At 38.9% G+C, this 24,290-nt stretch overlaps 1 protein-coding gene across 5 annotated transcripts in view; it reads right to left on the reverse strand.

Moving 5' to 3' along the window:
* The window catches only part of SAMD3 (sterile alpha motif domain containing 3), a 39,461-nt gene extending 20,158 nt beyond the window's left edge, over positions 1–19,303 (reverse strand). Inside the window, exons 1-6 of one of the 5 annotated variants that reach the window (XM_068184475.1) lie at positions 19,165–19,303; positions 16,009–16,116; positions 15,073–15,262; positions 11,061–11,174; positions 3,182–3,367; positions 2,797–2,881 (exon numbers count right to left, since the gene is read on the reverse strand). In XM_068184475.1, coding sequence (XP_068040576.1) covers positions 2,797–2,881; positions 3,182–3,367; positions 11,061–11,174; positions 15,073–15,262; positions 16,009–16,087 — 654 coding nt within the window. In that variant the 5' untranslated portion in view covers positions 16,088–16,116; positions 19,165–19,303. Of the gene's footprint in view, positions 1–2,796; positions 2,882–3,181; positions 3,368–11,060; positions 11,175–11,765; positions 12,042–15,072; positions 15,263–16,008; positions 16,117–16,290; positions 16,471–17,959; positions 18,205–19,164 lie in introns of those variants that run through there. The other 4 variants (XM_068184478.1, XM_068184479.1, XM_068184476.1 and 1 more) reach the window with 4 other exon arrangements.
* Between the last annotated feature and the right edge of the window lie 4,987 nt (positions 19,304–24,290).

Below are 24,290 nucleotides of genomic sequence, written 5' to 3' on the forward strand. Positions count from 1 at the left end.
ATCCATTTCTGGTGAAGGGCTTTAAAATGCAAGACTTGTGAGTTAAAGTTAAAATCATACCACTGGCAGACCTTCTCAGGACATCTCTTTAAGAACTACTGCAGCCTTCTGCAGAGCCCAGCAAATGCTGTGGCTGCTCCTCCACCCCAGAGACTGAAAAACTGCTTTCCTTTTAAGCATAACTTTAGAGTTAAAATGAATCTAGGAACTGAGACACAGAAAAGCAATAAATAACAAGCACTAAATGAATGTCATTAACAATACAGTGGTATAGAGCATTTTACATGGCAGAAAGATAATACTCAATAGCTGAAGTGAGCTCCAGCACACCAGAGGAAACACAAAACTTGGTACTCCAAACTGCACTTAGACCTTTTGGTTTCTAAAATGCATGCAACAAGTTATTTTTCCAACAACTTTGAAAAGAAATTAAAAGTCCAAGAATTGAAAATGGACTTGTTGGTATTCTAAATAGTCCCCAATAACTTTATTGCACTACCACTACTGGAAACCATTATTCTCAGAGGCCAGCCCAGCTGAATTGCCATGTTTGGTGTCTCCCATTCTCCAGCCTTACAAGACACAAAAAGGAGGTGGTTGTCTATCAAACACTGGCATTTGTGCACAGCTGCCCACCTGAGGCTCTCTTTGGAGTCCACAGAGAAATAAGAACTTAGAGTGTTATTCCTCCCTTCCCAATGTTGACACCAAAACCACATTATATGAACTGCCTCCACAGAAGTTTATCAATAAATGCTATTTAACAAAGATTGTAACTAGCATTTTTGCTTGAAATACTACTCTTATGCTAGTTTTCTACATTTATCTATCAGTCCCCTTTTCCTCTGAATTTTATTGATGGACGATTTCTTAAATGTTTTCAATGTACTATTTTAAAAACTGTAATAATAACAACTGTTTGATTACTATAGATAAACAACTTAAACGTATTCAAAACCTCTCAGTAATCAATATTTTACATCTTACATTTTAATACTATTATCAGGAACAGCGAGCAACAATTATAGTCCCTTAATAGCTGGAGGAATTTTAAAAGAAAAGTCTACAAAAATTTTGATTTTTTTAATTGCTGAAGATCTTTTCAAGGAAAAAAAAAAAGCATGTTTGTTGTCAATTTTTTTGCTGTTCATTTGCTTCTTAAATGTACATTAATTAAATTTTACTTCAAGTCTTGTGATAAGTAGCTTTGCATATATTGTAGGGTTTGCTTTAAGCTGTTACTGTTGTAACACACAACTGTCTCAGATGAAGAAAAATATGTATTTACAGCATTTATGATCAAGAAGGAAGAACAGAATGTCTAACAGTAGGCCAAATAAAAATGCTAATTCATTCTCACACCCTCCTCTGAACTTAAGAATGCAGGCATACACCTTTCGTCCAGTTTTTTCTCTCTCAACACAGGCAATGGAGAGGGGCTGGATCAGAAGGCAGAGGACTAGCAATATTGCAAACTGCTATTTGCAGCTTCCTTGTTTGTTTATTTATTGCAGTTATTGCCAGAATGCTTTCTGAATTTCAGAATTTCAGAATGGGGGAAAAGATCAAAAGATAAAGAAGAACCACTCTGAAATCTCTGCCCCATCACATAACTTCTGCCAGCACCAGTTCTGCCATCCATGTGGCACGTAATGACTATTTCCCAAAACACAGAATTATAAGTAGTTTCACTTAGCCTATGGTCCTTCTGCAATTAAAGCCCTTTGAAAACGTAGCTTAAGAATCTGTTTAAAAAGAGTTTTAAAAGTTAAAGGCTGTAAAATTCTCTTCGGAACAAGCTGAATATCATTCCAGCTCCTCATCACAGAGGGAGCCAGATGAAGCCACAGCATTACTCAGGACCCTGCCCGAGGACCACCACTGCGGTATTCCAAGAGGTATCCTGATTAAAAATGAGGACAGGCTGTTTCTCTCTGGTCCTTTTGCTCCCTCTCTTCTCTTTGAGATGTGTTTGTTTTCTTCAGTCCCTTCCCTTCAACAATGCCTGGGCTCAGGGGAGAACTAGAATAGTTACGCTTAAGCGTCAAATTTTTTTTTATTCCCAAAATTATTTTGCTTTCTACAGTAATGGCATGTGAGATATATATTTATATATGTTTAAACCTAACAGTCCCCACTGAGGCTCACAAGCTTTTACAAGACGGTATAAAAGTATCACATGGCAAAGCAATGATGTGAACTGAAAAGGTGACCACTGTCCTCCAAGACCACAGATATTCTGGATCACAAGTGAAAAAAATGTAGTTCAAATTTAAATCATCTCCTTCCACTGTTTTCTGCTATTTCCCCCAATGATATTCCAAAATTTGTTTTTATTTTTTTTAATTAGACCTAGATTCCTTAAGCCACTAGTATTAGTGCATGTTGTAGTTTCATATCTAACACACAAACAATCATAATACATTGCAAGAGCATGTTAGTTCTCATACAGACAATTTTCTAAAGAGCTGGCTTCTTTGTTTTTAAAAATAGAAAAAAAAAAATCAGATTTAATTTTATCCCTGGGCAGAAATCAGCCCAGAAAGAAAATATACCCAACAAGCAACCAGGGATTTCATCTACAGACAGGTCGGCATGATCTCATGGTAGCTTTGAGGTACAGCTATACCTGCATTAATCTTTAATTGACATAATGAAACAAAAATGTGATTTGCCAAACACAGCCAAGTGTGTGCGCTCTGAATAGAGCCAGCATATAAGAAATTGATATTGATTTCCTCTGAACTAGATTATTTTCTAGCAATTAATTATGTGGGGAAAGCCCACAATACTTACAAAGCCATTCCCATCTTCATCAAGGAATGGGTATGCCTGGAGCAGAGCATTGACAACAATGTTATATTGCTGACTGTTCGGATACCTGTGCAAAAAAGATGGCGACAGAAAAGAAATACTTGGTTTTCTAGACAGTATTAAACACTGGAGTCTGTACTGATCTAGATTAAATTATTTCTGACTATTTCTCAGACAATCAATTGCCCTCCAAGTAACAAAGCTTAAAGGCTTGCATGAAATCTTTCTATTGGTTTCAGTAGGTGTCAGGCCCTTAGCCTCTTTTATTTAAGCAAATATATTAGACAATAACTTTACATCCATTTGAAAATTTATGTCTGCAGAAAACAGATAATGCCCCCAAATAAATTTAATGGTGTTTACTTACAGTGATCCTTCCAGGTATTTTGTCATGTCTGCTTGTAAAAATTCAATAATTCTTATTCTCATACTGTGATCAGGGCATTTTTTTTCTGCTAATATGCACTTGACATCGTAAGGGAAGTCTGGCAAAACATAAGAACTTGTCCACTGCAACATCTTGTGTCTTGCAAAAAATGATTTCAGGTTTTTTCTATAAAAGAAAAGATTGTATCATCACCATCACATCTTTCTTCTATGGAAATGCAGGCAGGAGGGAAAGAGAAATACATGGAAAACACAACACAAGGGAAAGTTAATGCTATAGAAATTCAAGGCCCGCTGTCTTTGTTGCTGCATAAAGAATACCTACAAAAGCAGTGATCAATACATACAGAGTTAAAAAGTAGATGTCAAATGTGGAATGTAATAGCCAGCAGACAGTAGGAGGTGCTTCCTAATTGAAAGCAGAAAGCAGAAGTCAGTGGGGGCTTGCTGGTGTTGCAAAACACCTTTATGTATCTTCATTTATTTTTCCTCTCTAGTAAGACAAACAGCTTAATTGAATAAAATACTATATGTGACATAATTTAAGGCAGTCCTCCCACAGGGGAGGGCAAGGAAGGGATGAAGGCAGTTATCATCAGCTCATGTCTGAAAACAAAGCACACACAGCCCAGTAGCTCCTGTCACGAGAACACAATGACTGCTATCTACAGAAGTCACACCTCAGCTGGGGTGAGCTTGAGGCAGGTTATCACCACTGGCTGCCCAAATCCTCATTCTGAAAGAACACAGGTAAAAGTGGGTCCCAACAGCCAGTTATAGTCTCAATACTTTCTTGAGTAGGTTGTCCTGTAACACTCAGTCTTTCTGACCTGCTTATGCTGCCACATCACCTTGGTATTTTTTAATATATCTTGTGGGCTATCAAAAACTCTACATCCCTGATATAACTGCACCAACGCCAGTCCTACCATGAATGACAATGTAGTGATGAGGGAAAAAATATATAGCTTCAGTACTGTATTCTGCTCCCAACATCAGTAGAAGTACTCACAGCACTACCATTTCCCCATGTAAAACAGGCACAAAATGGGCAAGGCTGCTGTCTTTTCAAACTCACCAGATTTCATGGGACACAGATTGTTAACAGTAGATGCAAGGTGCAGTGAAGTTCTGTTTATACTTTGCAGCCTCAAAAGAAGGCAAAGTTGTGCAGGAAGCGACAATGTATCCACACAGACATATTCATGTCCTTTTTTCATGATAAATTAATATAAACATAGGAAAATAAAACCCAACTTAGATTCTGAAATCACTTGGAAATCCCTCCTATGCAAAGTGCAGATGTTTGATGGAGCATCAGTGGGGAGCTCTGCAGCCTTTAAGTTTGCATCCTGTACTTTCACCGACTTTTCTGATGGAAGTGACGTAGTGCACAGGCTGTAAATTACTACATGATGTTTTCAATGTGCTATCGTTTAAAGTAGCTCAAAAGTAGACAGAAGTTTAAAATTTACAGTACTTTTCATCTAAGCAGCACTGAAATTCCATTTGTTGGTAATACCACTGAAGCCAAAAAGCCATTTCAAAAAGTGGAGGGGTTTATAGCAGGTTCCATTTGGGCAATCTGGACTACATTCAGTCACTTGAGAAAATAAAATTTTCTAGCAGTTGGGATGGCTAATAATCAGGGAATCATGGTAACTCTCCCATTCACGAGTCCCTTCACACTTGCCATGGCAACAAAAATACTCCAAGTTTCATTTGTCTTTATTTACCTTACCTAACATAAAATAATTCCTTGCTCTCCAAACAAGATCCAAAAATTCCTCTGGTCTCCACAGTGCATGAGATTAAATATTTTACTAGTTTTAGCTGGACTCATCGCTGTTGGGAAATCATGTTAAACATATGCTGTAATATTTCACAATGAAATATAAGCTTGTTTGAAAAGAGACACAACTCCACATAAACTTTATCCTCAGAAATGCTCACATGCAAGCCTGTTTAACTAAAAGAACAGTTCCGTTCAGCTGTAATGCTGTTCTCCACAATCAAGGAAGGTTCTGGCTCTACACATAAATTTCAGTGCACATACAGTATTGAGATTTAGGTACAAATATATGTAGCCTGTTTCTGGCTACACCTCTTCTAGCTAACCTGAGGCAGAAATTAGATCAAAATCTTGAAACTGGACCAAAAAAAAAAGTTTCAAAATCTCAAATTACTTTTTTTCTTCTCTATCAGTCCTTGAGACTTTTGATTCTACAGCGGAATCAATCCAATAGCTAGCTAAAGCAAATTTCAGTGTCCCTCTTCCTCCACTGTCACATCTGATTTAATTACACCCCTTTCTCACTGGTACTAGGAATCCTACAGCAAGTTACAAGGAGCTGCAGTGACAAAGTTCTTAATTATTCTTTTCATTTCGTTTTCTCACAGTTTAAGTCCCTAAAATGACTTCTCATGAGGCGAAACAAATACCAATTCAGATGAAGCAAGCTGATCTCTCTTTGCTTAGCGGCAGTAAGAAACTGCATCCTAAGAAGCACCTTCTCAGCAAGGAGACAACTATTCACAGAGCTTTTACCACTCAGTTTTTGTAGATTACCACTTCAATGTGCTCAGTCACAGTCCTGTCTCACACAGCTATTTCCTTCTTTGTCTCCATTGTAACCTCACTCTGCTCACTCACAGCATGCTTACTGAGTCATGAAGCTATAAAACATCATTATTTTGGGAGGAGTTATTTGTCTCCTTCAGATGGAAAAATACCTCACAGCAAACCAGCCAACCAACCAAAAAAACAAACACCAAAAAACCTCAAACAGCCCTCAAAGACGCATCTATTTGAATTATATAACCCTTGGCATCCCTAATCCCAGGGAATACTTTGTTTTACTGCCAAAAAACAAAGAGTTACACATTTGCCGTGTCACCAGACCATTTACTGATATTTTTAGATTGCACTGGAGAGAAGAGTGGGGAGTAAACACAGCATCATCTCTCCAAATTCAGTTCCATGCAACATCACACAGACACACAGAGCTACCTGCATTAGCTGTAACAAGTCAGTAAAAATAATCTTCGTATCAATACTGACAACTCAATCAAGATAGCTGTGTAAAGTGCCAAAGAGATCTAGAAACAAGATCAAATACTAGACCACAATAACACTTTAGGTTTTTTAAGCTTCTTGAGCATACTGGTAAGAAGGATTAGTTTCTTGCATTTATATAGTTAATTTAGAGGAAAACGTGATTTAAAGACCAACTGAGCACACACATAAATTGGCTGTGGGGCACAAGCTTTTCTTATTGTCTGCTAAAATCCATGAGTTGGGCACCAATTGCTGCATCAGCTCAGATCCCATTTAGTCAGAGAACATGGCAGTTAAGAAGAAATTTGCTGACTTTGATGGGTTGTTCCCCTTTTTGGTATATCCACATAAAAACTCAGCACATGGGTGAAGTTTCAATAGATTCCCATTATTCACAAATGAAGGTGTAACCTTTCACATGTCTACAGCACACATCAGCAAGAGAATCTGGTCTGAAGGTCTGTAATCTGGAAGAAAATCCATGTCAACAAATCCAAGGAAAAAACAGAGGAGAAAACAAGGAACTTGTAGATGTGAAAGAAAGGAAAAGTCTTCAGCTGCAAAAAAACATTCCATTTCCCTAACACATGTATAATATGCTTTCCATTTTATGACAACATTTAAGGTTGCAAAGGCTATTTCCATCAAAAGGAAGAAATTATGAGAAATGAAGTATCAAAAAAACTTTTCTTCCTCTCAATGGTCAGATAAAAAAGGGCACTATTTTTCTATTCACAATTCTGATATCTGTGCCTGAAAGATCCTCATGCCAATCTCTTCCAGAGCTTCATTGTCATTTCCAACTTTTGAGCACAAATATAAGGTTTTCCAGTTATTCCCTCAAGCCTGGGATTTGCAGTCTACCTAGTGCTTGATGATGTCTTATATTTTTTAGTTCCCACTAAACATAAGGGCAGGTATCCTTTAGACTGAAAAATATGTTACCCACAGCAGTGTTAGCTTCGGCAAGGCTGGCATGTGGGAGCTGTGAGATGTGCCAAAGCTGCCCATTTCCCAGAGCAGCTCCGACTTCAGCTTCCCCTGAAGTACCCTTTCTATAGAAACCATCATGTTCAGTATGACCATGAAGTTACAGACAAAATTAATCTGCTTCCAAAAAAGTTTGCGAGATGCAGACACAACCTTCTTCTAGAAGGAGCCCAGGCTTTTTGACAGTCTGAGGAGCTACATCACATAAGGGAACGCTTTGCACTTTCACCTCATGCGAGGGCAGCAGCTGTGGGTTACAGAAAGGGGAAGAAAAAATGCTCCTTAGGGAATCGGACTGACAAAATTGCCAGTTAAATCTGGCCATTTAAAAGAAACAGGGTTTATTCATATTCACCCCTGCACAATATGTTATACTGTATCCAAAGAATTTTATGGGTTTTTGGAATTTTTGTTGTGTTGCTGTTATGACTTTGCTAGACCTTAATAAGGCAATGCAATTAGTGTCTTCTGCAAGTCATTTGTAAGCTTGCTCATTTCTGGTGTGGAAAAGACATAGCAATTTATTTATTTTTTCCTCCAAACTTCTGTGGAAGACTCACAGCACCATGTCAATAAATTCAGCTCTGATGACCTGAGGTGCTCCAAAACCATGAATCCTGTTGTCCTAACATTCAAAACATTGAGGCAACAAGAACAGACAATAGCTATTATTGTGAGTCTTCTAGGTCTTTTAGGTTAGTATCCTTAAGTATCCTGCTGCAATAACAGAGACATGAAATGCTGACTTAAAACAAACAAAAAAAAAAAGTGGCAGAAATTCTTGCATCCATATAAATTAAAAACCTAAATTTAAAGCACCTCCCCCAAGTCCTGAACAAACCAAACCAAAACTCACAGATGACAGGTTTCATGAAGATGCAATAACAATTGAAGTGAAATTATCAGAAATCATAAAAATGAAATTGTTTCTCTGGTATGTTATACCAATGGTATAATCAGACAGCATCTGACATCTGTACTTCTGAACAAAATAGACAGGCAGTACTTCTCTCCTATTATTGACCACCGTCAAAGACTTAACATGGTTTTTTAAAGTCTGCTTTTTTTGTCCTTATGAACTAACTGAAAAAAAGATCATCAGAATTATTTCTGGTATAAGTGATGATATCAAGAATAAGGTCTTTGCTTAGAAACTAATAAACTCTTAAGCTATACATTAAAAAGCACAGTCCTGCTGAGTTTTCACTGTAGGCTTATAACTACCTTTGTGTGCATATGTACATTACATAAAAGTAGTATTTGCCCTCTTGTGTAAATGGAGCAAAGTAATTTGAAGTAATTGACTAGGTGACGATTTTTCATGCTAGCTGTTCCTTTTCTCTTTTCCTTTTAAAATTTTCTTTTTTTTTTTTTTAAAGCAGAACCGTAAGTGTGTGTCTGCTATCAAACAGATGAACAATACTGATGTATAAGTTATAGGGGAGGCAAAGCAAGGAGCTGTCTACAGATCATTAGCAGAATGACTTATAATTAAAGACACTTCAGATGCAGCTACCCAGCAGTCAGGGCAGTTGCTGTAGCCTGACCAAAAAAGATATGAGAATGGCCTAGTTAAAGACATTTCCTCCACTGAGGAAATGAATGACCCATGCAAGCCACCATGGCCATCTTAGAGATGGATGCCAAATTTGTAAGGGTAAAGGTAATTGCAAATCTTCCAGTTTGTTGTCCTTGCTATCAGCTCAAATTTATGCAGGCACCAGCACCAATATTCTGTCAATGCTGGCACCAGCATTCATATTGGTATATGAACACTTAGCAGGCCCAGGTTTAGCTGAGCACTGACCACATCTTCCAAACTCACAGCAAACAGGGAAGTTCAAACCTGTTGAGGCTGGCTGGAAGATCTGTTATCCTGCAAATTACTCCAAGGCATTCAGACAGTAAACCTGTTACACAGCACCCAGGAGCTACAGAATATATTTTTACAGAAAAAAATAAATGTACAAATAAATATGTACCAGGACATTACTCTTGAGGGAAAACAGCTGGACCATCATAGTGGAAACAGTGGAAAAGGGATACGTTAGGGACGTCATTTTGCTAAGCAAATATGTTGAGGAAAGGCAGACAGAACATATAAACCAACCAATAAAAGGTTGGTTTTCCACAGCAGCATCAGGCATTTACAAATAATAAAAGCCTCTGTCTTAGCAACAAGATAAACCCCAGGCTGTCAGGAGCCATAAAACTGCTAGTACTCCAGTGCAGAAAAGCAGGAATATGGGAAGTGTATTTACTGAATTGTCCTCTCTGTCTATCTTATTGTCTTCACAGACAGGCACTGCTTCAAGATTAATCTTCTTGGGAGATTAACAAAAAGATGGGCTGTTTTTACTTCTGTCATTGCTAGCAAAGCATTATTCCATTGAAGTAGGTTGCAAACCTCATCTGGTTTTATATATGCCCAATTTCAATAAAAGAAAACAAATTATACAATTGCTTCATCTACTTAGTCTTTATTTTTCTGTTTAAACAATTTTCTTTGATATTTTGGTAATATTTAGTAATATAGAAGAGTGTATTTAACAGTGTTGTTAGGACTACCTACACAGGAAACACAGAGAAACTTGGAGCTAATTCACCAGCTAATTCACTAATTCACTTCCAGCAAAATCATACAGTTATGGAAGCTGTGGCTCCATGAATCTACTGGGAAAACAAAACCAAAGCCAAAACCAAACCACAAAAACCCAACACCAGAGACAAATTAAAATGAACAAACAAACACAAAAACAAACATAAAAACTCAAAACCAAACAAAAAAAATCAACCAAAAACTTTAAGTTTTTCTTTTTCAGATTGAATTAAATGAATGAGGAGACAGAGGCTAGAAGTATAATCCTGGCCAAATAACAATAATTTAAACTGTACATTGTGTAATGGTTACTCTGATTCACACAACCCATTTAAAACTCTTTATACAGCACAAGGCAAATTAATTAAAAATAAGCATTCTTTAGAAGCAAAGGCTAAATATTGCAGGATAATATTAGTGGTTTATTCCAAGGGTTTGAGTGATTTGGGTCTGTTTCTTTGATAACAATGCTGACAGGACCTTTGGAGATGTTCTTTTAAACACAGAAGTACCAGGACTTTTAAAAGCATCACATCATATCTACAGGGGAGAACAGCAGAGGGAGAAGTTGTAGCAAGGGGAAATAAACGGGGATAATGATTAAGCAGACAAAGCTTTGGAAACATGAAAATAATTGCCTTGAAAGAGGAACAGGGATCTCTTTCAACACTGACTGCCCATCTCAAAGAAGAAAATCAAAGGAGAAAAACAAAACAAAACAAAACAAAAAAAATTACATTGTCTTGCCTCCAGTTTCTAGGCAGGCTTATTTTGATAACCAAGGAAAATAAGTGTGCTAATGGAATCAGTATGCCTACCTTCCCAAGTGCTATACTTAAGATACCTCAAGCACACAATTTATTGAATAACCATATTCCACTCTGTAATGACTAATTTGTCAGATTGCTGTTGAAAACACATCTGTAAAATACAATTTTAAAAAATCAGATAAATAAAGACAAACCTGTATTTTGCCCTCTGCATAAGATAACATGAAACAGTGAGCAAGGACTGAGGATGGAATCACACCATCAGGCTATTTGCAGTCAAATTAATTTCTGTTCTTGTTGTTTTCTAAATTCAGCTGGATATACCTGAACCTGACCTCCAGTAATTAAGATCACTTTTTGTAAAGTATAAATGAAGCAAGATGAAGCATTTATGTATTTGTCAAAAGGTAAGGAAAATTTAATGAATATATTATAAACTCACTTTTGCTTTAGCACTCTATGATCAATTACTCCTTTTTCATTTTCAGCTGAACACAGATATTTCTTCTGTTCTACCAGAAGACCAGAAGAATTTAACATCTGTCTGTCAGTAGCCCTGAAAGAAAAAAAGAACAAAAAAATCACTCTCAAGTCTTGTGCTTAGGTGCTCAGGTCTTTCTCAGCTTATAAAAAAGAGGACGTTTACAGTTCTAAAATACCAGTGGCAGAAACAGAAAAGGAGAAAAATCAACATATCAAATATGCTCATGCCTCTTAATCAATTTCTCAGTTCAATTATCAAACTCTGACAAATTAAAAGGAAAAATGTAGAAAGTTCTGCCTGCTTATATTCTAATTACTACACAGTTACAAATCCCAAGAAAATCAGCCTTGTCTTGTCAGAGTTGCAGGGTAACATCCATCTTCATAACCTGGCATCTCCTAATTTCTGGGAAAACTAACCATTACAGCACACAAGGGGTGAGCTGAAAGAGCTAATTACGTGACATTTCAATACATTTTTATTTAATTAGAATCTTGAAAAGTTGTTTTTTCTGGAAGTTAAGTCAAAAGCTTCAAGTCAGATTTTCATTACTCCAGCCACTCTAGAAGATCTCCGAATGCTTCCTGATCTTACAGTCCACTGTTCCTGGCCATTTGCTCCAGCTGTAGCTCATCACTAGCAACAAAAACTCTGGATATCCACTCTGCTATGAGCCAGTCCACTACTTTCCATTTAACCTTTGTGTCCACTTCTCTCCCTTTGCACATTCCTGTTATTTCTTGTTTTGGTAAATGTGTTGGTAGAAGTCAACATCAGCAGTTTTACCCTGTACTGGGGGAAAGGCAGAGCTAAGATAGGGAATACTGTTATGCTGCCAAGAATTCATGGCAATCATAAATCACTTTTTTTCCTGACCTCATATCTTCAGAACATCTGAACTCTAAAAATGCTCTAGAAACTATTCCAGCCTCAGTTGCACTCAACACACAAAAGATTATTGGAAATGACATTAAAGTTTGCTATATTTATAAGGGGAGTTCTCCCTTTTCATGAAACAATATATTTCAGCCATGCAGTTAAATGAAACAACAACAACAACAAAAAACCAAATCTTAGTATCTTCTCTGTGTGGCTCTCAGGAACAATTGATTGTGAAAATGGAAGGCAGCTTATATTTACCTGGCAATGTCTATGTGTGAGCTCCTCATTCACACATAAGCAGTTTCTACTGTGTGACTGCGAACACTTGCACTGAACCAGTGACAGACGCAAGATTCCATGTCCTAATCCAAACTGCTGGAGATGTAAGCCACATTCTAATTAGCCAAATCTACTACTTCCACACAGAAAGTGTTTGCCTATTGCACTCCAAATTCCATGTCCAGACAAGGACTTTGTTTCTGTTTCTGTCAGGGAGGAGAGGTCAGCACAATTCACACACAGTCACAGGATGAGTCAAGGACACCAGGATAAAGAGGTGGCAGCCAGGAGTGCACCAAAAGGCACCAGGGCATATATTTCTCATATAAAGGCATTTATATGAGAAATACAACAGGGAAATACTGCTGACAGCTCTTGGAAGCTCCACAGTGATTTCAGCTGACCCAGAAAGAGACTGTGATGATGATCCTTTCTTCCCTGCCCTAAGCAATGCCCTCTCCACCCTGTCACTGGTCCTGGCAGGGTGAGCAAGTTCTGGGAAATGGCCTGACTGAGAAATAATTCTGCAAAACAGAAAAGATCGTGTGTTTTCACCTGGGCTCAAGCACTGCATGATAGGAGCTAGGAGCATGCAAACAGATTTCACCGTTGCTGTCTGGCACCACAAGGGGATCACACACCCAGCTGTGGATGCTACTAACTGCAAACCTTAACGTGGTTTCTCTACTCACTGCAATTCAGGCTAACATCAGGGAGCAACGGAGGAAATGTGAGTTCACATATACTGTGAACTGTCAGAACTATGAATTTTACATTTGTTCGAAACAGTGTCTCATACACTTAAGTCAGGACTCCTTGAAATAGATCAAAAGAAATGATTCTTACAGGATTTTGTTCAAGATGTACTGAACAGACAAAAATAATTTTGAACTACATCACTAAGAAAAGCACTGTAGTGTTAAGAAAAGAGAGTCACAGCTGTCTGCATATAAAGATACAACTTTCAGTTTTGTAACAAAATACTCTTTTCACTATAGGTGCTTTTCCATAATTTTATACCCCAAAATGCACAGAGTATATTGACTTTTTACTCATCCTAAAACACATGACTGAATGCATCTTAAACTTGTTTGAATTTTATTCTGTCTTGCTGACACAAAAAATATTTCAGGAACAGCAGCTTATTTACTCAACTTCCCTGTAAATAGAAAGATATCAGCAGCTTATTTTCTAGGAAGGAGACTAGATAGGGAAAGATTTTAATGTAAATTATATTCACTAAGATTTGGTATTTTAAGCATTTAAATTTTTTTGAGTCTGCTAAACTTCACAGCAAAACTGCTGCACTCATGCTACTGCAACTGCGTGCTCTTTGTGGGATAACATGGCTTAACCTGAAAGAGCTGAGAAGCACATGGGCAAGTCACATCTGAGACACAGGCTATCCAAACACCCCTGACAAAGTCAGAAATCTAAATATCCAAAGCAACATTCTAACTGCCCTAAACATAAGGACATGTTTTCTTCTGAACCCCCTGCTGAAATTACGGTATATCCGCCACACTTTGGATGAAGTACAGGACCTATATGTGGTAGTCTTCTTCACAGCAGACACCTCTACCCTTAAAGAAGGAGCTTCTTATAAATCAAATAGGCAGGCCCTTGGTGCAGAGAACTGAGACTGCCTGTGATAAATCTTACATGCAGTGACTTGGTCTTCTTCTGCAATCCCCTTTCCTCCAGTGGTGCAGGATCATTTGCCTCAGGAGTTTCACAAATACTTCCACAAGGACAAGAGGATGTATCTCCCTGTGCAGTTTAGTTCTGCTCATGAGCTCAAGTTGTTTGGAAGTAACTCAGTTATCACTGTTTATCACACTTTTGTTTGGGCTTTTAATCAACTCAGAGTGCACAACCTGGACTCCTTTTGGATGAAGGCAAATCTCTGCAGTTCTAATCCTCTGGGATTAATCCTACTGTGACTAATGCAGCCTTAGTGCTACAGTCCTTTCCTTTGAAAAAATGCATTTTGGATCCATGGCAAGCTGTTCTCGAAAGCCAGGGTTCTTGGGTTTAAAAGGGACCACTTAGAGGTCAGGATTTCTCTCCTCAGCCAAGACATTCAGAAAAGCATAACCCTGCAAGATTTACAATAGATCAGAATGGAGGTAAAGGATGGGAGAATCAACAAACCCCTCATCCAAATACCCACAACGAAAACACCTAACAAACTCTGCCCCCTCCTCCCTCCCCTAAGAAATCCCAAACAAACAAAGAAAACCTGCCTAACCAAGAGCCAGAACACAATAATTGAGGACAATCTCCCTGGAATCTGTTTTCTAAAAATCTACCTGGTTTCACAATAAATTTCAATAATCCCACTGTGGGATTATTAAATGCTTACATCTGGACCAAATCCAGAGTTTCATTTGATAAACTGACTTTCAGTACATCTGTGACACAAATACTACCTCTGGCTAAATCATTATTATACTCCAAGATTTGAAAGCATTTAAAAGTAAGTTCTTCAAAAGCTTAATATAGAAAATAGAGAAAATCTTAGATATAATGAAAGTTTGACAGTTGAAAGCGCTTTGTTCAAATAAAAACTAGGTCCTAGAACTGGATATGAAGGAAGTTTAAATTAATTAATGGTGTGGTTCAGGAACATTGATGCCCTGTTTAAAACCAAGGTAAGAATCTAATTTTACATTTCACATTTGTTACAGATACTCAAAATATAAAAACCAGGTACAAATGAAGAGCTAGTAAATTCCAGTTTTAAAATGCCATGAAAAGAACACAACTATACCAAGACCGATATTTGCTATGCCATCAACAAACTCACCCACTGATTACTTCTAAAAATTTTTGAGAAGCTGTTTCACAACAGTGTGTAGGGGATTCCAGCCCACTCTTCTGTTGCTGGTATTTTTTAATCAGGTCCATCAGCACTGCCTGGTGCCCAATCTTCTTCACCAGCTGCTGCACCATACGATCATTAAGAGCCAGAAGAGCTGCTCCACTTATTTCTTCTTCTACAGATTGAAGGGGATAAAAGAATTACTGTAAAATAGCTTTATAGTTACAGTTACATTCTATATGCCTAAAAACATGATGATGGAAGATGGATCAAAGGGAAGGATGCTTTGTACTGCTGACAGTCATCTTCAGCTATCACCATCCTTTCTCAAACAGTGCCAGGAGTCCTAATCACTGGCCAGATATCTTCCCCTGACATAGAGCCAAGCCTGAAACACACAGAAGCAGAGGTGACAATTTTAATGCTTTAAATCAGGCCTTGCTTGAATCACAGGAGACTGCTGCTTGCTGATGAAGGAAATCAAGCTTTTTAACAGAGTACACAAGAAATAGGCTGTTCACATTACAGCTTCTTGTGCACTCTTCTGTAGAGTGTTTATATACTCAGACATAAAACATTTACACACTGCATTTGCATTATTTCAAAATATTTCTACAACATACAATAGGCCCTGTCAGGACTTTTAAACTGCCAGCTCTGATTTGAGGTGTGTCTATTTATAAACAGGCTTAATTTCTTCCCCCAGGATTTCTCAGACTTTGTAGCAAATTTGTACACTTATGTTGATTTATCAGATATATGTCAGCTCTCACCCTAATAAATTTCTATAAAAGTATAAAAGTCTGGGTTAGCATATCCACACATGTCCCACACCAAAACAAGGTAGGCAGTGCCAATAAAATGCATAGCAAGATATATTAAACAAACAGCACCACTCCCCCAAACAATAAAAATGCTTACCACGGAACTTAGGAACTAGCTCTCCTAAATTTCTCTGCTTCAACCAGTTGCAGACTTGCTCAACTGACCAACTTTCCATCTTCAGTTGTTGCAATGCTAAATTTCCCGCTGAAATGAAAATAGGGGATTATTTTGTGCTGAGCTCTAAGCCAAACTCCACCATTTCATAGCAAAAAATGCACTTAGCAAATAATATATTTTCATGCTCTGAATAAAAATCATGCAAAATAATTCAGCTAATGCCTGTTGTAAGTGGCAGTTTTCTTGGATCCCTTTCCTCACCTCCTCTCCCGTCCCTGGTTTCCCTCTGTTCTGAGGCAGCCTCATTCCTTATAAAACAAGACCTGCTCCGGTACCATTAACACCCAGGTTTCCACACAGAGAAGAAAAAAGGTGTGAAATTCACCACCACCATCAGGCTCATCAGGAAATGGCTGACATTTTACAGAAGGAAAAAAAAAAAAAAAAAAAAAACCACCAAAAAAAAAAAAAAAAAAGCCACCCCACCATCAGATAAGAGTCTGTCACATCCATGCTTACAGTCAGTCAAGGACCTTAACCCTCTCTGCACCGCCTGGCAGGGCAGGTACCCAGCAAATACTGAACCCTGAATTACCAACAACTAGGGACAAGACAGGTGAAAGGGAGGGGACTGCTCCTGCTGTTATTTGCTGGTTCCTTTCTCCAGGCTCCAGGGGTACCTGGGAGGATGCAGTGGGCGCCCTGGGAAGGCAGAGTCTCTGGGGCAGCCGGGAGGGGTGCACCCACCCTCTGCATGAATCCTGCACATGCCGTGTGCCCCCTGCCTGAAGGACTCACTCGGGTGACAAGGGGGTGCAACACGCCCCAAACCACCAGCGACCTCCCCAGAGGAAGACAACTTATAAAGGCACAGCTTGTTCCACACTGCAAACTTCTCAGCAGCAGCAAACTCTCTCTGAGGGGAATTTTCTTATCAAGGTGTTTTAGCTCTCCTATCTAAAGGAGCACCAAGTGCTCCATGACCATGCTTGCAATCCACAGCACAACACTAGTGGAGTCAGTTTTTTAGACAAGCATATGAGTGTCACCAGGGCGACATATGAGTGTCTGGCATGGTTGGTCAAACATTTGCTTCCATACCCTGAGCCTGCAGCAAACTCCAGGCTAACATGAGGATTCACCGTCACAAACCTCATCAGCATCTGTGCTCAAAAGAAAAAGAAAAACAGAAATAGAAAAAAAATCCTTGAATAAAATATTTCTGTTTTCATCCTTCAGCAGCAGAGATCCTCCAAAAGACACACTTCAACCTACACTCTTACGCCTGTCGACTTCAGCAGCTTAGAAGGGTTAAGTTTAAAAGGAATGCCTTTCTGAATTACATGAGTGGGTTTAATTTGATATGACAACAGTAGCCATACAACTCCTCCCCCAGGCTAAGCAACAAGAACAGGGTGTGAAAAGTCATTATTTGTTGAGAACTCTGGTGTAAATTAAAAATCACACCTTTCTGTCACACTTCTTACTTCCTTGCAAAGAGTAGCACAGAAAAAAATTCTCCAAAAACTTGAAAGATAAAAACCGAGTGCAAAGCAGAAAGATACTTCCCTTAACAACCAAGCCGTGTAAAAGGAGAGAGATACATTAAAATGTTGGAAAGGTCACTTCTTCACCCTATAAGAAGACTAACACCCTAGAACAATTCTTCTAAAGCAGACAGGCAGATACCAACACTTCAAAAAGTGTCAAGCAAACTCTAGCCATGCACAGCAATATGCACATTTAGCCCTGGGTGGCTAATTCTACAGCAAAATAGCCACTTGCACATGGAAATGCAGGCTGCACACTTTATTAAGGGAAGTGATGATAACTGAGAAGCTGGATTTTTTTTTTTTTAATCAGATTATGTACTTTAAGGGTCATGAAACATAAATACTTTGAAATGCTTCTCAAAAGTGATTTCAGTTACTTGCATCTGCTATAGATAAAGCAACCAGAAAAAGAGCACACCAGTCTCCTATCAGTGTTATGGAGACAACAAGGACTGAGCACAGATGCTGATATTTGTCTTCATTAATGATTCTATTTATTACAGTAGTATCAAAAGACTATCTAACAAAGGGTTGCCTGTGTTGAGTGTGCTGAAACCTGTAAATATTTGTATTACTCAATCAAGTCTTATCAGTCAGAACAACAAAAACCCAATAACAGTTACATTTTTAGAGAATAATTTACAGTGTAACTTCAAGTCAAAAGCAGAATAGTTCTGTGTGAGTGCTCTCTGTTTGTTAGTAATATAGCAAATCACTGGGACCCATTTCTTCATACACCTGGGGTCAATAACTATAATTAAGATTTAACTAGCCCTGGTTAATGAAATTAAGTAATGAAATCAATGAAAATTACTTTTCCCTAGAATGTGACAGGAGAACACTACTATTTTCTATAAAATTCTTCAAAGCTGAAGGATAAAAATCTCAGGTTTTAATCAGATCAGACTAACAACCTATCAATGGTACAGATTTCAGCTCCCATACTTGGTTACACAATAGCAAGAGATGGGGATCCTGACCAGCATGCCTGTGCTGGCAGATGCGTACTGCACGTGCACCAAATTACGCCATAGCTTGTCCACAACTGCCATCATCTTGAAGACACACTTCTAAATTAATAAGCCAATATATCAAAACACTTGAAGCATGACAAGTGAGTTACTGTGTTTACCTGTGAGAGAGCCTATGGCACCACAGACTACAAATAGCACAACTTTTGACAGGCCTCTATGAGGTTTTCACCGATGTCGGAGTTATGGTTAATTTTAGCACATTTTAGTGCTAAAGGAATGTGTAAGGCATGTGATGTGTGCACATCTATACATCACAGCTGTGTGGCACATTCTGTAAAGGGCCAGGTCTCAGAGTTACAAGTGTGATGAGTAGGAGTTGGTGCATACCATAGATATAAGCAAAGTATCCCATGTGCAATTTTATGCTCTCTTAATTTGGCTTCATCTTCCAATGCACTACAGAGACTGTATTGTTTTCTTTCCACTTACTACCGACCTATTTTTTTAAACAATTAAAAATAGATTCAAACAAATGTATTCAAGACAGAATATGCAATCTCAGATCCAGTGCTGAATTATCATGTAAAGAACATCAGTTGTCCACAAACCTTTTCAGTAACATACAGGAAAAGGCTCTGAGGTAGCACTTCTGTCACATTCCCCATCCCTTGAAGAAAATGCCAACAACATATTGCTGTCATTTATCAGGTGTTTATGCTAGCATGAACCATAGTGCAGAGATGCCTGAAAGAAAGGGGAAAAAATCCCAATATCAGTGAAAGAGCAAATCTTAAAGTCAACTCACCAGTTCTCATTTCTATGCTACTGTAGAGGAAGACACATGCAGCTGCAAGACAAGGAGAGATGCAAACATATGGCAGATGCAAGATAAAACCTGTATCACATAGGAGAAAGGCTATATAAGAAAATCTAGGAAGAAAACATGCACATCCATTAGTCAGCTGTAGATAAAGGGAAGCAAGCCAGACAAACCTTTCAAAATTTGATCAGAGCTAAGGGAAGTTTCAAGGGTTCTGAACATGCCCATCCATTGAGCTTGTCAAGTAAACAAATCCCTCCTCAAGAATTAACTCTGAAGAATATTATAAAAAAATAATCTTTTTCCTTAATACATGTGCTTCTGATTAAATATGACATTTCTAATTCTCAATTTTTTGCTATATGAACTTTAAAAATATTTTCATCTGTACTATCTGCAGTACTACTGGAAAAATGAGCTGTCCCACTTCAACAGCAAGATTCAACACAAGAATCAAGTTCTCTCTATTACAGGTGTGCAAGTTATTTGGCAATTTGAAAGGAAGAAAGTTAATCTGACTGTGATTTAAAAGTAATATAAATGAAACTCCATTCTTGCTATCACTGGCAACAGTATACAAGGGATAAAATAAGACACTTAGCTGTAAATGCCTTCTTTAAAAAAAAAAAAAACCAAAAACCTTCTGGAAATGAAGGCCCTGTAAAATCAAAACTTTTTATATTATCCTTTTGTCATGGTTTGACACTGGCCCAAAGTCAGGCACCCAGAAGAGTCGCTCTCTCACCCTTTGCTGCTACAGCTGGGCAGAGGAGAGGAAAAAAGTTAATGAAGACTTCATGAGTTTAGGTAAGGATTGGGAGAAAAAAAAACACTCCAAGGGCAAAACAGGCTCAACTTCAGGTTGCCAAGTGAACTTATTACGAACAGAATCAGAAGAGGATAATGAGAAGTAAAATAAGCCCTTAAAGCACCTTTTCTCCCCCAGGCTCTCCTTCCTTCCCACTAACAGGGCATGGGGGTTTTTGGGTCAGTTCATCACTGAGATTTTTTTTCCACTGCTCCAAGAGAGGAGTCCTTCCCCTGTAAGGCTGTGGAGTCCCTTCCCACGGGAGACGGTTCTCCATGAACATCTCCTGTGGGTCCACTTCTCATGAGTAGCTGCCCTACCACATCTACTGCAACGTGAACTCCCTCACCAGGCTGGCAGTCCTCCCAAAACTGCTGTGACATGGGGCTCTCTTTCTAGGGGATGCAGTCCTCCAAGGACAGATTGCTCCAGCCTGGAAGCAGAGCCCCTCTCTCCACTGGGTCTCTCACTGGATTACAGCCTCCTCCAGGCATCCACCTGCTCCAGCATGGGCTGTGGGTGGATCTCTGCATCCCCTGTGGACCCTCATGGGCTGCAAGGGCACAGCTGCTTCACCATGGTCTCACCACAGCCTGCAGAGGAATCTTAGATCCAGTGCCTGGAGCACCTCCTCCCCCTCCCTCTCCACTGACCTTGGTGTCTCCATGTTGTTTCCCTTCCATGTTCTCACCTCCTCCTCTCCCCTGACTAGCAGAAACACCTGTGACTTTGTTTTGATTTCCTTCTTAAATATGCCATCACAGAGGCATTACCAACCTCTCTCATTGGCACGGTTTTGGCCAGATGCACATCTGTCTTCAGAGCCATCAAGGATCGGCTCTGCTGGACATGGTGGAAGCTTCCAGCAGCTTCCCACAGGAGCCATCTTTGTGGCCCACCTGCTACCAAAAACCAGGCCCTGCAAAACCAATACACCTTTAATAAAACCGTATCAAATAAAAATGCAATGTTACAGTGAGAACAGGTTAAAATCAAGTAAAGGTTAAAAATTTATGAATCACAAAAATGAAATATCATGTACCAAAAAGAAAGCAATCAGACTGAAGATGTTCAGTATGACATGGACACTGCTCCAGAAGACTAAAGAAAAAGAATAATTTCATCTTGTAAGTGATATCATGCTGACTTTTCTCCCCAAAGTACAAATTTCTCACCAGGGCCATGAGTACTGTGTTGATCATGTCACTGCTTGCTGGCTTACCAAAGGACTCCAGCTCTTGTCACAGGGCAATACAGAGACCTGGGGCACTGTTGCTGTGCCCTGCAATTCCCCACTAGCCTGAACTGGCAGTCATAATCCAGCCCACTTCTTTGCAGCCATTCATGAGGTCATGCAATCAGCAGTGCAGGCTAAACTGAAAACATCGTGTTTTGGTTGGCCAATTGTGTGAAAATAGATGGTGGAATCATATCTGTAGATTTATCATGGTGTACATTGATCCTTGTTTCAATGCATTGGAACAGTGAAGATTTCTGTCTTAATGGAGCATTGGTTTGTAAAGTTAGGCCAAAAACCCAAACTGTGAGTAACTAGTTACCTCCAAAAAAAATTTAGACATGTACCTATCTCCTTTCCTTCAAATAATTTTGCTTGAATGATACTGGCTCTGCTTCTTGAAAGGTTCTCTTTCAAGTACCTCTTGAAAGGTTACTCTTCAAGCTTTTCCAGTAAATAAAACTTAGTAAGACGCGGAATACTCAACCAACTGAGGCTGATCCTCTAATTGCTGAGAAGGATGGATACAAAGTTCTATTATTTGCTTGCTCAGCTCTTGATGTAGAACCACAAACCAGTTCAGAGAGCTGAAACAGCAGCCAGTTGTAGTGACCTCGAAAAAATGCTAACTGAATGCTAACTTAATGCTAACTGAAAATAACAACTTACCAAGTCTATTCTGATGGAAAATGCTTAGTGACATTTTATAAGTGGTTCAACTGGCAGATCCTCAAAGGTGCTAATGTTCAACAAAGCTGCTTTCTGTTGTTCCCAAGGGATGGATACAGAAACATTTCTGGCCCGGGCAACATCTAGAAAGTGATGCATATCCTTAACTGAGTCTGTATAGCTGAACTGTGGCATAAGTTGGGGCTCCCATGTGGATACGTGGCATTTACATGTTTTTCCCATGAGTAAGTGATCTACATAGCGCTTACACCTTCAGTACACAAAAGGTGCTATAAAATATCACTTGAATTTTGTTCACACACTTTAATTGCTTTTATTATATATTACAACTTGTACTCAAAGTTAGATTTTTCAGCCATGTTTTGTCAATGTAAGATTTTGTCAAGCAGTGACTCAATCATGCCCAAAGTCAAGACTGTGCCTCTTGCTGAGAAGAGTCTTGGCCAGTCTCTGAGAAATATACCATCATCAGGTACAGCCACATGTCTGAGACAGCCCAGCCTCAAAAAGAGCTACAAGCCAAATCCAGAAATGTTTATTGGGCAGCAAAGAAACAAGAACCTCACCAGAATTTTTTAATTCTCCTGCCATTCAATCAGTAGGACAAATCAGCTAGGTAGAGGAGTGAGAGTTACTAGGAAGACATACAAGCAAATCCTGAAATGAACAAAGTGCTCCTGCTGGTAAACACAGGTGCCAGTCTACAATCAGTTTTGGCCCAGAGGCCATTTCTCAGATGGTCACAGTGAGACTGAGGAAGGAGGAATGAGGTCTGACCTGCTCAAGCAAAGACACCTCTGGGTTTTGTTTGGCTTGTCCTGGAGACAAACAGCTGTGGGCTGACAGCTGGGGGCATGGCTCTCTCTTTTACGCTCACCTTCCCTCCTCCTGCCGCAAACTGGGCAAGACACTCCTGAGCAGGACGAGACATGCACCTCCTGGTAAGAGATATTGAATTCTTTTAGGAATCACTGAGTTGTGGAGTGGAGCACCACTGCTAAGCAGTGCCTGATGTTACCCAGCACTCCTGGATTGCTGGATTAGCAGACTGAGAATTTCTGAATAATATGTTACTAACCACTAACAGTAGTCCTCCAGTTTATTCATCACATAAGTATGAATAGGATGATTAATAATTAAGTTTTAACACATTTCACAATGCACATTTTTTAGTTTATATGACTCATTAAGTAATGACAACTCCAGACAGTCACAGATTTTTGTGTTAAGGCATTATGTTGGCGTATGAAGCCAGGTGAGGTGAGTGTAATTGAGCTAGATGGTAAAACTAAAACAGGCTGTCTCATAGGTCTATTTTATACACTAGAAGCAACAGTTTAATTAATCTGGCATCCATTGGTTCAGACTCTTTTTGTTCAAGTTGTCCTCAAGGATTAGCTAAGTAATGTAGTATTAATTCAAAAAAGATGCCCCCACATGGTAAATTCATTTATTTAGTTCATTGATATTTAGGGCATGCACAGCCTATTTCTCACAACATACCACACTCAACCAGTGATTTCTGCCCACTGCCTCAGTGCTGCTGTCTCCTCATCATATCCAGATGAAGTCATGTCCACATCTGATACAGAATGTTAGTTGAAACCATGAATGGAAAGATTCATGAATAATGTCTATCTACACAATGGCAATAGGAAACTGGAAAGTTTGAATAACTGTAAATTCCTATTTTGTTGGGATAATATATAAGCATGACATAAGTAAAAAGATTCAAAGGCCCCTTCAGAGGACTGCTTCCTCCTGCTTTTTGCTTCTATTCCAGCTATGCAAATTTATGATGCCTTGAAGAAAATCCTACTCCAAAAAAACTGGTATGTGTATAAACGTTTGTTCTAGTGATAAGGATGTAAGCTTTCTGGTCTAAAGATCTAGCAAGATTGTATCCTTAGACAGTATATCAATTAGTGGACCTACATTATTGTTGATGGCTGTAATTAATGCTTTTCATGACTTCTGAATTATTTATGTGAGTTTCACTTAAATAATTTCACTCACAACTGTGAGTTGCCTCAGAGCCTCTTGGTTAGCACTCAGGACCCATGAAACTGCTTTTAAATCCTTGCTTCAGATTAGGCAGAGCAGGGATTTGGGGGTATGCCTTAAACCTTCAGACAGCCACCCATTACAAAATGGGGTGAGATTGTTGTTTGGAGGGGAG

This window comes from Anomalospiza imberbis, chromosome 3 (assembly GCF_031753505.1).
Source record: "Anomalospiza imberbis isolate Cuckoo-Finch-1a 21T00152 chromosome 3, ASM3175350v1, whole genome shotgun sequence".
Classification (NCBI taxonomy): domain Eukaryota; kingdom Metazoa; phylum Chordata; class Aves; order Passeriformes; family Viduidae; genus Anomalospiza; species Anomalospiza imberbis.